The sequence below is a fragment of the Montipora foliosa genome, chromosome 6, assembly GCF_036669935.1.
Source record: "Montipora foliosa isolate CH-2021 chromosome 6, ASM3666993v2, whole genome shotgun sequence".
NCBI classification, from domain to species: Eukaryota; Metazoa; Cnidaria; class Anthozoa; order Scleractinia; family Acroporidae; genus Montipora; species Montipora foliosa.
Window position 1 is genome coordinate 67,481,394 of NC_090874.1, and position 17,500 is coordinate 67,498,893.

Consider the following 17,500-nt stretch of genomic DNA (forward strand, 5'->3'; position numbering starts at 1 on the left):
ATATTTTTCACATTCATTCCAACGTGCTTCTATTGTTTTTGTCTTCACTGCCTCACTATCAAGATGAATATTTGATATTTCGAAAATGGCCTATAAGGTTAGGCTTTTAATTGAGAATTTTTTCGTAAAATTATCTGCCCAGGTCTCAGGTCTTGTCTCCTCATACAAATCCGTATATTCCTTCACACTGGGCTTAGGGCTCCTGTGGTGCCACTGCGAGTTTACAGCCTGTATGTGTTTTCTTCGGAGCATGCGCTTTGGGCTCGAAAGTGAGCTTTTTCTTAGATCCCCGGCTCGCAAGTGAAACTGGCACTACTCTCTAACAACTACGAAAGATATAAGTGCTGCGTATTTGTAAGAGGTTTACCACTCATGCATTAACATCCCTTAACTTAATAAATGATCCAGCCACTACGCTTGCATGTCTCCTGCTAACGTTTTACAAGGTCATTACATGTATTGGTGCCGGCTAATTTACAGAACCCGATATTGGTAAACAGTGGAATGCAACCACGTGATTTTCCGTCACTGAACTACAGCATCATGGAATATCAGGATCTGGATACAGACAAAAATAGAGGACGTGCAGATGTTAGACCTCGTATTTACTACACTTGATTAGAGGTTCACGTCGTTTCCATGTCGCGAACATAATTATGTACACACGCAGTCTTTATGACGTTGTTTAGTCGCTCTGGCCCCAACGGACGAATCAACTGGGGACACGCAACCTCGTTCCCAGGGTCTCTCTTCTCTGCCTCCTAATGTCGTTCAGGGAAAACCCTGGTTCAGGCTGGTCACGTGTCTCCCAAAAAGTGAGAGGTGACAAAAAACAACCGAAGAGACGGGCAGCCAAGTCGTAAATTTGTCTTTCCTGAGCCCAATGTAGAAGTAAAAAAAATTGTCCGGGAAAAGTAAAACACATCTGTCATGAGAAACAGTATCAACTGCGAGAGGAAATGTCGAAGTCCGAGACACCGGAAAAGATTTACGCAGCGTATAGTATCGTGGCAAGTTCCTGTAGGCTCTGCAAGTCTGTGGTAGATTCTTCTCACAGTAAAAATTTCAGTATTTGGAAAACCAAATCCTTCGTTGCTCGCTTCCCCTCAACAACATTAGGAGGCAGAGAAGCGAGACCCTGGGAACGAGGTTGGGGGAAACAAACTAAAATACAAAATTATTATTTACAATATATATCCTTAAAATTGCCTTAAAATGTTATTTCACAAAGAAAAGTTCATAACAATATATAAAACAGCCTAACATGCTATCGGCCAAAACTATTTATAAATAACATTTAAAATTACTCGGAAACTGTTAATGCAGTAAGAAAAATCACGAACATCTAAGCTAATTAACCTCCCACATCCCTCTACATCAGTTCCTTTTTGCGTATCGTAGTTCTAAAAGGTGACAAAGATTTAATGGTCCTTTTCTTCTTCGTTAGTTTTGCCCAGAGAGAACCTCAAGCCTTTTCTCAGAAACTTCGATAAGATAAGACACTCACAGAAGGTTCGGGATTCTTACATTCAAACTTTGGCCTAAACTGCAAGCAGTCTCTCTTTTGCTCTAAAATCTTTGAAAAGAAGGCGCACGTTGAACTTTCAAAATGGCTGAAGCTGCGGGTCGTAAATACTGCGGGCGTTGGTCAGAGCGTAAACCGACGCCCGCGGTATTTGCGACCCACAGCTTTGGCCATTCAAGTTGTACTGTTCTTTCAACGATTTTAGAGCAAAAGGGAGACTGCTCGCAGTCTAACCTTGGCCAGCCACTGTTAAACACCCAGGACGTCGATCACTAAAATACCCTCAACATACTTTTAAATTAAAGTTATAAACAATATGACATAGCTTACTACAGAAACCGCAAGTGATCAAGCAATTTGATTTTACATCATGTTCCACTATTGGATCAGTCGATGTGCACTTTCCTTCACTCTTCAGTTCATTGCAGTTCATTTTCTTGTCATAACACTCTGTAGAAAAGACGCAAGAATACAACGAAAAGTGACGCACAAGAAATAGAGGCGATGATGATGATATTTTCATGACCAATGGATCACTTTGGATGAAGTCAAAACGTAATAATAACATCAGTGGCACAATCTACCGTCGTTTGTATGTCACTTTTTTGTTATACAAACAGACGCAGGACAAGATAGAAACTCTTTGTTTTATTTAATAAATTAGTAATGGTAATAGGAATGAGTGGAGTCCAATTCGGAATCATACGAGTGATAATAAAATTGGACGAACGCGCAGCGGAAGTCCGATTTGTTTATCACGAGCCGAGTGATTACAGACCGAATTGGACGACACGAAGTCCTTTTCAGCCTTTTACCAATTAATCATAAAAATTACAATTTCCGAGAAAAGATGAAGATCCAAATTAAGAAAGAAAGGGAAATTTTGCATTAAAGACTAACAAAGGAGGCGTAAATTGTTTAATGTCGCTCTGAAAGAAAGAAAGAAAGAAAGAAAGAAAGAGGGTACACTGTTTCTATGAGGAATGAAACCAAGGTTGTGATTGGTTGATTTAAACTGCAACTTTAAGTGTGATTGGCTTATTGAACTGTCCGATAACAAACTGTCCAATGACAAACTGTCCGATAACAAACTGTCTGATAACAGCTTGGCAAGTGAATTAGTGGGAAAAAGGAGGCATTAAACCAATTACAATCAAGGAAATTGTAATTTTTATGATTACGTGTTGCAGAAAGTAGAACTGATTTCTTGTGTTGCGAGACAGGTTGTGTGTGGGATGCAAAATGCAACATTGCTTTTCGACTAGTTTCGCAGCAATGTTGCGAGACAAGTTGGACGTTTTTGTTGCTCGTATTACCGTAGCTTTAACCTCTTACAAACCAAGCGCGAGGGCCTTACTGTGGAATGTTGCCTGAGGTCGTGACAGTACGGACCACGCACAGCGAGGTCCGTACGAAAGCGACCAAGGGTGATTATTCCCCAGTGCGGTCCGTGCAAGTGAGGTTAGTTAGTTGTTTATTATATGGCGTCTTTTCTTTGCGCCATCGGACATTTCTCCGCTTGGTGAGTGTTCGTAATCTTCGTCTTCCTTTCCGCTTGTTTAATTGCACTGTTTAATTTCCCGGGAGAAAAAAAAACACGGAAACAGACAATTTCCATGGTAGTGGTCCGTACTGTAAAATCCCTACCAAAAACCAACCAACCTAGTGCTCCACTTAGCCTGAGAATTGGTTGCCATAAAATAAAGTTGGATAACAGATTTTGTTCGTATTGAAACCCTCTGTCTGTAGACGTTTGAGGGCTGGTGTCAGCTGTGAGGAAGGGATGTCCTTTTCTAAGGACTCGAAGAAGGTCCGCCTGCTTGACTGGGAACTTAATTATTTGGAGAGATTGGGGGCAATACCTCAGTGGCTGTCTCTCATTTCTTCGACAATTGCTTCACGTACAGCCATTGACGTTGACCACTAGATTTGAAATTGCTCTAGCATTAGCCAAATTTTAATTAAATACTTTACCTTCTGGTGTCGGAGCCTTACCTGAAATGAACAAACAAACTGGTCACATAACCAATAGTAAGTAAACTTGACGCTAATGTCAAATTTCAGTAATGAATAAAAGTGACCATTTGAAAACTCGAGAATTCCTTACTAATTAATATTATGGCGCTCGGTGTTACACTCGTCATTTTTCTTACAACTTGTCCCACAATTGCGACAAAAGTCCTCACATTGCGAAACAAGGTGCTTAAGCCCAGGCAACGTTTCTTGCAACCTGTCTCATTTTCTATGATCACATGAGGTTAAAGGAGCATTTTCATCGGGTGGAGCAGCAAAGCTTTTTCGACAAAAGTTGCAGGACAGATGTTACACTGCGCAATGCTTGAAGAATTCGTCGCAACGTTTTGTAAAACTTTCCTCAATAGTTTCTGCAACTTTGTCTCGCAACGTTTTTGGGAGGTTGATTGGCCAATGTTTCGTGCAACTTCTCTGGCCATGGCCTCGCGAGACAAGCTGCACGAAAAATTGCACAGCTCCATAACATTTTAAGAGGGTCGTACAGGGTGGGTCTCTCGCACGGTTCACGAACAGAAAAAACAGCGAATCACGGATGACGGCTGTCAAAATTTCCTTTTCCCGAATCACGAAAATAAACAAGTAAGGTACTCGTTTCAATAACCTTCTCTTACGGTAGAAAGAGTGCTTGAAGAAAGCAAAATCGTGAAAGGCTTAGTAAAGGCTGCATATCAGAAATCACATTCCTAAATCACTCTCGATGGACGGCTTTGACCATTCGTCCACTTCACGTTGTAACTACCCGAAGAAACACCAAATCGTCCAAAGAATATTCCTCGTCATTGTCCGCAATAGGATATTCAGCGTCTGAGTCGGTGTCATACTCTTCCTCCTCTTCTACCTCGGCTTCCTCTACTACTTGACAATCTTCAATGGCTTCCTGCGATGTAGAAGGCGTAACACTCGTAAGGGCAGCAACAGAAGTAAGAGTCTCCTCTTCGAGAGTGTTAGGGCTGAATGAGACTTTGTCTTTAATACAGTCTGATGTTCTTGGATTATATTCTTCAACTAAGGCCTCCAGATCTTTCAGTCCCTTTAAGATCATGTTGACCGAACGGTTTGTCTGATTAGAGATAGGTCCTTGAGGAACGCTTGGTTTACCTGTGCTGGCATTTTACCCAGAGAACGGCCATTCAAGTTTTTTTATCATGACATATCCTGGCTGCGTTTCTTCAAGTTTTTCATTGTTGATATCGTTGGTATGCGACAACGCTTTTTCTGTTGTTGTTTCCAAGTAACTGTGAAGTTCTTCCAGAAGTTCGATTGCTTGTGGTAGGGAACGTTTTCGTACAGTCCGATGTTTCATATGGACAACAAAAGAAATTTATTTCCCAGAGGAAATAAATGGATTTATGCATGCTGAGTGTGACATGCTTAGTTAGTTATTTCCCATGTTGCAGTTTGGGCATTTCTGTCATCCAGGATTTTCTGGAGATCATTCACCATTTGTGCATGGCGGAGACTGATTCAACAGAGTCAAATCGATTTTCCCTCCCCACCCTCGCTAGTTTTTTTACTTTCTTGTGGATGGCGTGTGTCCCCTCACCTTTGCTGGGATCATGTCTTCTATATTTGGGTATTTCCTAGGTTACCATGCTGATTTTCAATAAACGGCCTACCCCTTCAGGGCTTGGCCAAAATATCCCAAACAAATGTATTATGCGTGTCCCAGCAAACGGAGATCGCCCAGAGCAATGCCTTGCCAGCAATATCAGTCAGACTGTATGGAGCATGAAGCGTAAGGCTTTATACAGGAGTCCAAGATGTTTTCAGTCTTAATAACACTTTCGGAGGACTCGCATCTTAAAATCACGCCAAATAGAGTAGTGAAATCACGAACATCGGTTAATAATTCAAGTTCTTCACGGGTCACGCAAAACCTTCAGATCATGGATCACGAAGAATAATTTATTAAATTCACCTTTCACGGAAAATAAAAATCGGCTAATCACGCATCACGGGAATACCCCTTTACGGCCCTCTTTAAAGGCGACGGTGAACTTTTCAATCACAAAGCACCACAAAAAGATGTGAGATTTTAAAAGTTAATGAAGGTAGAACAAGCTAGAATAAATGCAAGGACGGAAATTTTACAACTTTTAAACCTCAATGGAAAAATTTACAGCGCTTTGAATTGAAAATAACAAAATACAAGGATTGGTGTGAAAAGAATTACAGTGGTTTCGCCCACAAGACGATTCGCCCACAATCAAAAGGTTTAGCCTACACTTAAGATGATTCGCCCACAAATCCTATGAAGGAAAGGAATCCATCGTAATATAACGGTTATAAAATATCGCAGCAGAATTTACTAGCGATGCCTGCGTGCATCGTACATCATGTAATGTATTTATTTACCTCAATGCCGAAAACATGCTGAACAACGAATTATTCAGTTGACATTCTCACTATCAAGTTTTTTCACTTCCTCTCTAGCTGCGACACAGTATAGAAAATATTCCTAGTCCTTAAGGTTCAACTCATTTGAATTAGAAAAGATCCACAAATTTTCATTTCCTTGGCCTTGATCAAGAGAAACAATACGGATCCAAATGCACCATTCTTAGCAGCCCTACACACACGGTCCCAAAATTTGCATAGCTTTGTTCTCCAATAAACCAAGCGACGCTGAACGGATCAAAATAACTCCGAGTCGTTCAATGTTCCGACTAAAAGTTGTCTCCATGGGGGTCCGGTGAGAATGGAACTGCATGAACCATCAATCACAATAATGTGATTTCGATCCTTGCACATTAATCATTACAGTATAAAAGGACTGTGCTTTTTCGTCAGTTTATGCTCACAGCAATCGCGTAAACATTTAATCGTATCTGTCGGAAATTTAAGTAAACATGGAAAGCTATCATTGTCTTTTCAGGGGCACCCAACGACCAATTTGTTGTAAAATGTATTATTATACCCCAGTTAATGAAAATAAATGTTATTAAGGCATTTTCAGGTGTTTTTCAGTGTTGCTGGGAAAACATAATCTGCTCCTTTTTCCCAGCAAGACACACAAGAAATGTCCCAGCCAGCTAGATAAAATTGGTTGGTTTCCCAGCCAGCTGATCAAATTTATTTCCCAGCCAGGAATTACGCGCGCTTTCAAATCCCTCGATCCAAAACGACGGAAAAAAAGCGACAAAACCGGGACAAAACAGGTTTTTTCCGCAAGCGCAATCACTCTGACCAGCCGTCGGATGTTTGTGAATACTTTGTGGGAGAGGGAAGAGGTTTTTTTTTTTTTTTTTTTTTTAGTCGTCCTCAGTCTTCAGAGTTTCTACAGCCAGCTCGGGTTGAAATGCTAGAAAAAGTCAGTAATTCCCAGGCAAAACCTCTATCAATAACAAAATTTCCCAAGCAGCTAATCGAAACACCTGTATTTTTGCCAGCCAGCAAGATTCCTCTGGGCAACAGATAATGTGAGGAACAGATTCGTTGGGTGCCCCTGTCTTTTTTGCAATGAAGTCGTGACCTCACGACAAGAAGCACTTTTATGTGACGGCTGTGAAAGGTGGCAACACCGGCGATGTCATACAGGAATCTCAAGAGAAGAAAAAGAGAATATTTGACAAGCTGTGTTAGCAGTGTAGGTTGCTCAGTTATTCTTATTGCTGGTAACTGACTGAGCAACGTATTAAGGTCGGTTTACACGGTGCGACGGGGTGCGACTTATTGGCCCGATTTTTGGCGCCGGCTTTGAAAAAAATCGGGCCAATAAGTCGCACGCCGTACGTCGCACCGAGTAAACCGGCCTTAATGCGTTGCTCAGTTACCAGCAATAAGAATAACTGAGGAACAGCTGTCTGTATTGACGCAAGCCTGGGCTGCCTATGGTGATACGGTTAAGTATGGACTGTGTGGGCGAATCACTTAAGTGTGGGCGAAACCTCTTCATTGTGGGCAAATCACCTTGTAGGCGAATCGTCTTGTGGGCGAAACATCCGGATACCGTGTGAAAATCATCAAAGCCTGACTGGACGACAAGGCATCCTTCTTCCATACAAATCCTTATAATTTCTTTCACCTACAACAACATCATGTTTTATGCCCCCTCGTTTTAAGGCATACTCACAAATGTCGCAAGTGACTCCACAGTAGACAGTCATCTGTAACGCAATGTTAATATCGCTTGATTGGCACGCGCCCAGGGCCTTCCATCGACTACAGTTCACGGCACGGTCGCGGCAAAATGCTAAAGGAACAAGTAACGATCAAACTTTGTTGAGTATATCACCATTATTTAGCAGTGAAAATGTCGAAAGTGTTACCTGGAGGTGCCATAGGTTTTGCTAATGGCTCTGATGATGGTAAGAAAGAAAAATAATTAAATTGTTAACGATAACGCGCGACTACAAAATGGTCGCCATTTGAATATCCTTCTGTTACGTGTAATTTCAGCCCTTACTACTGCCTTCTTAGGGAGGCTCCAAAGGGTATTTTCACCACGAGGAGAGTGGATCAAAACATACAAGAAAGGAAAATTCGAGCTAAAATTGTTTTCCAGAGTTAGCATGGTGACGTGTTTTGTTTTTTATTCGTCATTTCGCATTCTGAAAGCAAATTCACAAGGATGATCTGGTGCATTTTTTTCATCTTCAGAGAGCTTTTTCATAAATATCTCAGTCAAGTTTTACTGACTAAGCTAGATAATTTGATGAGGCCAACTTCGTCCCCAGGGACAAGGTTGGCCACATGGGGACGACGTTGTGATGAGGGTTAAGAAATTTGAAAAGAAAATGCAAGGTCACCCAATGGGTTTTTGAGATAATTATCAAAAACTGAGTTTTAAAGGGCCTTTTGGCAGTGCTATACCGTTACCATGGCTATCATGTTGGGGCATCGCGAACACCCTTATATATTGTCTTATCATAGTTTTATACAGCTGACAAAATGTTGCCTTTTGCATGGAAAGAGTGGACAGAGTTTTTATCCTTTACCAATTAATTAATCCCCCACTGCTAATTGTGGAAAATCACCTTTGAAGCCTATTTAAAATCGAGAGTCAAGAAAATTTCCCTACAATGGGGAGGAACTGCTGTTTTTCAATGCAGACTAGAGAATGTTAAAATTAAAGCCATTTTGGAATGAGGCGCCTAATTGAGTTTATTTAACGTAAAGGGTTTTCTTTATTGAGGGTCGTAAAAAAAGACTGTCAGCTTATGTCAACTGGTGCAGACAATCGAATGAATGTACTCGTAGCCGCCTCAAAGGAAGAGAAAAATGGCACCCAAGTCACAATCGGATCTTCACTTGCCACTCATGAAAACGAAAACGTGGCGCGAAATTTTTTTAGCCAATCACGAGAAAATATCAAGGCATTCCGTGCCGGGTGATTAAATTATGGCAGATCCTGGCAGAGAAACGTCATTGCAACTAATTAATTATGAAAGAGTAATGAGTAGTGCTAGAATTTCGGAGAGATTGAGATAGATGCTACTCTATTTTGTTACGTTTGGACTTACCTGCGTACGAACTTTAAAAAGGCGTAATTGAAGGCAAATCAACGACTTACCTATGATGGAAGCCTCAGGGGATGACTGAATCCCTAAAAAAGTTTTGAGATAGTTTCATCATTTATTTATTTATTTACTTTATTTATTTATTTAAGAAACGATTTGGAAATACATGAGACAAGAAATATAAGTGATAGTCTTTCGCCGTTATCAAGGTTATATATGCGGGATCAGTCAATCAAACTTGACAGTATGCAAGTACCATCTGTAATAATTCGTAGTGGGCATTCGTCAGACTTCTCTGCATCAGAAACGGAAGGACTAAATCAGTGCAAATATCGGCACCCAGATCAGAGGTGTATATTGGAAAACTCTCTGTCTCTGTTGCAGTAGCTGTTAAAGTGCAACTATTGGTGCGATAGGAAACAGGGCATTCAGCATACCTACAGTGTAGTTTCGCATAAGCAGGTCGAAAATTTTTCCTGTAGAGAATATGATTTATTTTAATGTTATTCAACTGTTTTTTCGTTTTTCTTTTGGAGTTGATGGGTGTGTTTTGGAATTCCCAATTGCACATCCCTTCAAATCTTACCACCTACATTTCCTTTGAGACATATACAAAGATTCTAAACACAAAATAATTCCTGATAAGTGTATTTAATTTCTAATATATGATCATTTCAATTGCAGTTAACAGTGTAGTCTGTCAGAAATCAACTCCTTTTAGGTGTACTTCATACCTGAAATGCTCAATGAATTCAAACACTGCGAACATCTCATGCAGACTACATACTTTTAGTAACTTGATTTTGTTTTAACAAAAAATGCAAAATTATGAACAAGTTGATGCTTGCTTATTTGGTAAATCGGGTTGATATTACATGTATTTAGATGCATGATCATCTCTAGAAAAGTTGACATCTAGCCCTTGAATCTACATGTACCAGTAACAATTTAAACGTATTGGAGCCATTCTTCTCTTTTTAAATGAGCTGCAAAATATTGTGCAACAAGATGCCTCCGTATATAAACAAATAATAAATAATACTAGTACATATATAACCATGCTTTCTGACTGATCTCAAAAGTGATAAAGTGTGTATAGATATAAAATATATACGGTTCTAGAATAGCGGAATCTGCTCATTTTGAAAAAATATAAATTATATAAATCAAAAATTGTTACCATTCTTCAATGAGATGTGTCTCGTCAACTACAACTGCTTTGACCTTTTCCCTGATTTGAACACTGTCCAAAACAATCCTAAGTTTCCCAATATACAACTATGATCTGGGTGCCCATGAATGATTCGATATTTGCACTGATTGGGACATTCCATTTTTCATCCGCACCCCCCTATGGAAGACATGATTCAGACAGGTCCCTTTTCCTCTGAAGTTAGATTCCAACAGGCGTCTCTTACTTCTGAAGTAGGATTCCAACAGGCCCCTTTTACCTCTTAAGTGAGAGTCCGACAGGTCTTTTTTACTCTGAAGCTTGATTCCGACAGGTCCGTTTTTGAATAGAACAAAAGACTCTGGAAGCCGAAAGCTTACGTTTTTAAATTTCTCAACCAGAGAACGCTTTTTTACATGAATATGTTTCCAAAACCTGGTTACTCTTCTATTTTTAATTATATTGTTGGTTGTCCTTCAACTCCACCTTAATCACCTTCTGATAGTTATGTAAGATTTGAGGACGCTACGTTTGCTTGGAATCTCTTCCTTCCCTACGTATTTTTTGCTAAGCACACACTTACAACGCATGCAGTGCAACGTCAAGTGTTTTTTTTTCCATATCTTGTGCGTGTGTTTTAGTCCCATCAATCATGAGAATATGAACTTCCATCTGCTTGCACAGGTGGGTCACACGCATAAACTAGGCTCGATATCCGCCGCTCACTCGAGTTCGGGTATCCTCCCCGAGAAGAGACCACTGGACGCGTGAGCGATTAGTCCTGTTCCGCGACTCCCTCTTACCCCGCCATGAAAATGGGCCAGGGCGGGGTAAGAGGGAGTCCCGGAACAGGACTAGTGAGCGATAGGTTGTGTCTGTGACATAAATTCAAATATAATTTATGCGAAGTTAAAAGTTGCGGAGAAATTGCATTAGACATCCCAAAACACTGATTTTAACAAAACAGTAATTAAATAACAATACTTAAAACGTCTGTGCGAAGTTTCCAGATGATATGAGCTTGACTTTTTGGTTAAATGATCAATGTGAAATTGAATTAAACCTGCGAACCATCAACAAAATCCTCGGCTGCTCCAGCTCTCAGTCGACCTCATCCCCCCTCGTTTTGCCACTAATAAACTCAGCAGTAATTTCAATTGATCTTGAGGAATTTTACTTGCTCTTACATTAGCGAAGTCTGAGGAGAAATTGTAATAGCAATGGATTTGAAAGTCGTATTTTGCCGTTGGCGCCAACTGGAAAAGTAGTAAAGTTTCCGAACTCAGGCGGTAGAAAACGACACAATCCTCATTCTCCAGCTTCTCGAACACTTTTCGTTGTCGAAATCATGGACATTTCCTACCTTAAAAGCACTGTAAACCTCGAACAGGCCGGGTCAAAGAATACCTTCGCAGTCAAAAAATATAATTTATGCCAGACCGTGGATAACAGAAGAGACCATGGCCAGACGGATTTGTGCAGGCGAGTTTCTGATTGGCGGAGATTAACAATGGCTCACCTCACGCGTCCAGCCGTGATTTTGGGAGTGAGCGCTGGCTCATTTCCCAAAACAGCGACTGGTAATCGAGCCTATAACGCATAATCCCGCGACATAACAACATGGTGGGAAATCTTTTACTTACCTGCAGTGCAGAATCCACACGATTTTGGGCAATTCTTTCTCATAAATTCTTTTTGGTCCTGACAGTAGTTTGGAATACCAGCATGCTCTGCACACCCATCCGCATAGGCAGGATCATCATCACAAACTATTTTATTGAAATTATAACCATAATTAATTTTAGCATTCAATGCAAAGTGGATTAGAGCGGTTTTCACATGTCGTAAAACCAAAACCAAAGTAATTACTTTGGCCAATCAAAAAGGAGGGAGACAATCCAGTAAACCAATCAAAACTCGAAGTAATTACACGTAGCCGTCACAAAGCGCGGGAAAATGTTCACGCGCGAGCCACGATTGGTTTTGGTTTCACTTCTGATTGATTGAAAAAGTGGGGCAAGAACTTTAAACCAATCAATGAGTGAAGTACTGCAAAACCAAAGTAATTCGCTCATTGCTTTCGACACTCAATTGAAAACCGCTCTACCAATTATAAACAGTTCTTTTTTATCAGCATGGGCCAATTGAAACTGCAAAGGATATCTAGAAAAAGGAATGTTTATGTTTCGATCTCAAAATATTGAGCCATGGTCTCGTTTTTGGCGTCTGTGGTGACCATTTTAGTGGCCGTCTTGGTTTTCTGGGAAAAAGTGAAAAAACCGATTCAGGCTTTTAAATAGAAACCAAAAGAGGCGAATAACCCTTATATCAGTTTTACTTTGCTATAACGAATAAATTACCTCTGTCTAAATTTCATTGGAGTGAAATTCGTTACAATTAGGTACAGTATTACAGCAACTGAACTGCAAAAACGTCATACACCAATAAATCCAACGATTTTTCAGTTTTACTAGAAATCCAAAATGACCACCAGGATTGCTTCCACGTAAACGAGGCCACATGGCAATATTTCCACATGTTGCAATGTAAGATGCGAAAATGTCACATGTTACGGCATACATGGGGCCACCATTTTCCCACTCGACCAATTACAATAATATTTCAAGTTTTCGACTGGCGCGGCCTGAGACTTGAAAATCATTCAAACATTACAGGGGGAAATGGTATAAGTTACAAATTAAGTAATGAAGGGTTTAAAAATGCCAGTGCCTAAGTCAGGTTATTTCAACTTCATCAATGTCAGAGCTATCATTTCGATGCAAAGATCGCAGATAGCAATTTCAATAATCAATGACATATATCATCTTGGTTTAGCATCAGATGGAATGGCTGACAATTATAACATCTCAATTCATGCCTTTCCGTATGAGCACAATTTGTTCAACTGTATTCTCTAAGACCTTCACTCAGTACCCCGTTCCCAGGACCTTTCCCTTTGCCTTGGGGAAAAGTCCTGGCAAAGAAGTTGCCCTAGCTTTGCCGCCCTGCCGAGAACTGCCGTCTACCAATCAGGTTCAATGGATATTATTTCAAAGAGCAAGTGGCGGGAATTCGTTTGGAGTCCTCTCTCTTTAAATTTCCTTTTGAAAGATTAAAAAAATCCTTATATCAGGTCAGGAAGTTTTGGTATTATTTTATTAAAAACGTCAACCGGAGGAAGTTTGTCAACATTGTGGATGAATTGAATAGGCCTTTTGCACCGCCATGCTGGGGGGGAAGCTCATTATTATTCCCGCACTGGGACATTAAAACAAAGGCAAGTCAAGCTTGGCTGGTTCAGGTCTCTTTGTTTTAATGCCCCAGTGCGAGAATAATAATAATCTTGCCCTCCAGCATGGCGGATTTTGTACCACTATCTTGACCTCACGCTTGGTCAATAACCCATATATATTATTGTTGGTGTTAATATATAGACAGTATTACTAAATAAACATGACAGTATGCACATCACTTTTCTTTCTTTCATCGAGCTGGAGATACACATATTGAAGTGAGAAATTTAGCACCGGCATAAAAACCTGGAAAACTCATATTGCTGTTCGGAACTCAGTTTCGAGCCAGCTGGGAACTTGATCTCGGTAAACGCTGTAATCAGGTTCCTTCGAGGACCGGGAAGACAAGAGAGCCTGTTTAAAGGCTATTATCCCCCCACCCCAAAAATAAAAATTAATGAAAAGTGAAACATACAGAATCATCAAAAATCTTTCCACCAGAAAATGTATTCAGCTTCTGTTGTATTACTTTAGTTGCGCGGGTGAATGATTTATATTAATCAGTGGCAAAATTTCCGCCATACCGTTTCAAAAATAATTTAGAACACATCAATTATTGTAACGAAACGGTTAGTTCTTCAGTGTTTTTTTGTTTTCATTTTGTATCATAAATACGAACAACGAATATTTTGTCAGTTTTTGAGTTGGTGAACGTACACAACCACTGACAATTATGGAGTCAGGTCCCCCTGTAAGGTGCACAGCATCAGCCGAACACGTTTAAATCGTTTTTTTCTTATTAATTAAACCGCTCAGAAAATCCAAATTGGAGTTACAATCTAAAAGTTATTTTGGCATGAGTAACTATACATATATCTTGAGGGATTCAGGGAAAAAAAACGCAGCGCCATAAAATGAATTGCAACAGTCGGTACGATGGTTTTGGCGGGATTGGTAGTCTCGCGTGATGATTATGAAAACAAAAACTAGTCAAACGTTTATACAAATCCAAAAGACGTTTTGATCTGTAATTTTCTTTTAAATTAAAAATGATCAAACGAATATAATCAACGTCTGGTTATTACTAGCTGTATCAGAACGTTAACCCTTTACCTTCATCACGCAGATATTTTTCAGCTTCCATAATGGCATTACCTAAAAATGTTGAGATAAAGAACTACTTAATATGTGAAACGGTAAAAACAAAGTCATAGGTATAAACGCCACCAAATATCTTTTAGGACCATTTTTTACATTATCGAGTTATTAAAGGATTAAATTCAAAAAATGATTAGCAAATAAGTATCGACATAGCAATAGCAAACATTTACCATTGGAATTATGAACAAGTAATAATGTAGCAAACACAAAGATCGCCTTCATTTTCTTTGTACCCAGTGAAACTCCTGGTGTTGCTGATCAGACTTCTTCACACTGCTTCTTTTGCTTTTAGGGCCTTTTGACAATATCAAACAGGCGCTAGGGCTTATATATCGACGGCGGTGAAAATCGTTTTCAGACAATGATGGCACTCAACCCTAACGCTTAATTATGATTCGTTCCTAAGGGCTGCACTATGGCTTTGAAGTTTGCGCGGTCAAAAGAAGAGAGTTGAGGCTGGTTCAAATGGATGCATGGTTTGCATAGAAGGTGAAAATTTAAAATTAAGCAGTATTCCGCTTATCTTATTCTCGCGCATGTCTTTTTGCATATCTGGGGCTCAAATGTTCCATTCAATATATTTACTCTCATAAAATTATTGCGTATCCTTGATAACTTATTATAGGAAAGTGTGCAGTGAAATTTTGTTTTTCTTGAGACGTTTCTATAAGTGCTTTGGTTGGTTCTTTGAATAGAACAGCCTCCTAATAGATGGCAAATAGTTTATTCGACAAAATCATGCCATGGCTATTCCGGTGCTACTCGGAGGGTAACCAAGCACTTATACACTCTTTCCTAAATCCCATTATCAATCTCCTAATTCCATCCCTCACCTCTTTCCTGCTCCTGTTTTGTCCCCTTCCAATGTTGTTTCTCATCGAGCCAGAGTGCAAGAGATATATAAAGACTTTAGGGTGATAATCACAAGAGATGCGATCTGCAGCCTGCAGATGCCACGCGAATCGTCTGTGTCTGTGTAGAAGTGTAATATAATCGCGAATTTGCAGCTCGCCCCTACTGCATTGCGCCGACAGTACAAACCCAATATCAAAAATACCACAATACTCTTGTTTGTCCCTCCAACATTTTGCATGGGCCTTGTTTCCAAATCGTACTTCTTGTAAAATCGGTTAACAGCTGATCAAATTATGGCCGCTGAGAAGGATTTGAAAATAATTGATGTTTAGGCTCTGTTTACGTCTATCGTTGCTTCGACTTCATTTCTTTTTTCAAGAATCTTTAAAGGAAGAGCAGAGAGAATGCATCCGAGCAATGGTTTGTCTAAAAACAGAAATTATAGTTGTACTTCCTACGGGATTTGGCAACAGTGACATTTACGGGACCAAATATTCTCGAAAAAATGCATCGTTCCTCTTCCACCGACTCGAGAACGTTTGTAGTCGTGGTTAAGTCCTTTGGAACATATTCGAAAGCAACAAGTTGTCAATCCAAAAAGAACCGCATAGAACTCAGTTTAGTGCTGCCACATTCGGGGAATCAGCCGAGCTTGACAGAGAAATTCGACATTGTTTACGGACGCGCTGAACAATCTGAACAATAGCTTAGTGACACACTTCTTACAAAACGATAGTTGAGTTGCTTCTGCTGCTGCTGCTGCTGCTGTTTGAAAACTAGAATTTCTCAAAGTCCATTATTCTCATATTTATTTTAATAGTATCTTTTATTGGCATCTCAAATATTCGAGTTTGAATAAAATTCATTTTGTACTGCCTGTGTTGTGCAAACTCATAAAGCCAGCAGTCTTGCTTCATTCAGCAGCTTCAAAAGTGGCGGTCAAGTACTTCTTTTCTACCTTATAGAATACCACAAAAATGATGTCAAAATGCGATGCCACTTAAGAGACACTGAATTTGTAAGATTTTCTGTGCAAAATACCTCCCTCCCTGTTTTCGTTCAAAAGGGGTTCGAATGTCTGACAGAAAAACCGCACCAACCGTCAAGCGGGATTTGCAGAAATAGCATTGATTTTATGGACAAAGTCTGACTTCGCAGACATTCCAGCCAGAGTGCTGTTTTGTTTTCGTCGCTTCTTTCCTCGAATCGCAAGGTGCAGGTAATTTCCGGTAAAATCTGATTGGCTCACATTTATAGCTACATGACACATGATAACATTACTCTTGTGTCTTTACTGGTGGGCGGAAGACGACTCGTTGAGAAATTGTAGCAGGCGTACTTTTTCGCGTCCTGTCTAAAGAAAAGTACGCCTGATCGCAGGTTTGGAATACTCGGACAAAAAAAAATCCGAGTGGCCCCTAACAGTGGATGAACCGGCGTTGACCGTCCGATTCCTAGTGCGGATCCTCTGCCATTGAGCTATGGGAGACTGGTGTAAAATCCACAATAACCTGATTCACAGAGTTATTGATTTAATGAGAAATAAATTAATTCTTGGCTCGGCTTGTTTACAGAGTAACTTGTACACCTCGAGAAATAGGTAACAAGTGCAGGCGCGTATCCAGGGGAGGTGAAATGGGTGAATTTTCACCCCCTTTTTCTGAGTCCCCCTTCTTACACAGACCTCAAACACCTCAACCAGGCTTTGGTTCTATTACATTATTACAAAAATTCACCCCCCCCCCCCCATTTCAAAATCCTGGATCCGCGCCTGAAGTGACAAAAATATTGAGAGACAATGGTGAAGGAATCAAGTTTTACAAGAACTATCCCCTTGATGTGATGCTATTTCACCATGCTCAAATGCGACAACGGTCTGAAACTTATCACGACGTTTACTTTTAAAATCAGTTCCTCCACGAAACGAGAAGAAGACAAAAAAAATTAATCCAACATTTCTTTAGTTTAATACCTTTCTTTAGGTTTTGTTAAGTTACAAACACTGGCGGTGGTTACTTTTTACTCGAATTTATAATCTACTGATGTCGGTAACTACCACAGT

At 40.1% G+C, this 17,500-nt stretch overlaps 1 protein-coding gene across 3 annotated transcripts in view; it reads right to left on the reverse strand.

Annotated features, from left to right (window-relative positions):
• Window positions 1–14,933, reverse strand: part of LOC138008236 (zinc metalloproteinase nas-15-like) — a 17,308-nt gene extending 2,375 nt beyond the window's left edge. Inside the window, exons 1-9 of one of the 3 annotated variants that reach the window (XM_068855498.1) lie at window positions 14,754–14,933; window positions 14,536–14,577; window positions 11,833–11,958; window positions 9,072–9,104; window positions 7,828–7,857; window positions 7,632–7,751; window positions 3,500–3,520; window positions 1,893–1,975; window positions 1–558 (exon numbers count right to left, since the gene is read on the reverse strand). The exon at window positions 1–558 is cut by the window's left edge and continues 2,375 nt beyond it. In XM_068855498.1, the coding sequence (XP_068711599.1) occupies window positions 526–558; window positions 1,893–1,975; window positions 3,500–3,520; window positions 7,632–7,751; window positions 7,828–7,857; window positions 9,072–9,104; window positions 11,833–11,958; window positions 14,536–14,577; window positions 14,754–14,805 (540 nt within the window). In that variant the 5' untranslated portion in view covers window positions 14,806–14,933 and the 3' untranslated portion in view covers window positions 1–525. Of the gene's footprint in view, window positions 559–1,855; window positions 1,976–3,499; window positions 3,521–7,631; window positions 7,752–7,827; window positions 7,858–9,071; window positions 9,105–11,832; window positions 11,959–14,535; window positions 14,578–14,753 lie in introns of all 3 variants that reach the window. The other 2 variants (XM_068855497.1, XM_068855499.1) reach the window with 2 other exon arrangements.
• Between the last annotated feature and the right edge of the window lie 2,567 nt (window positions 14,934–17,500).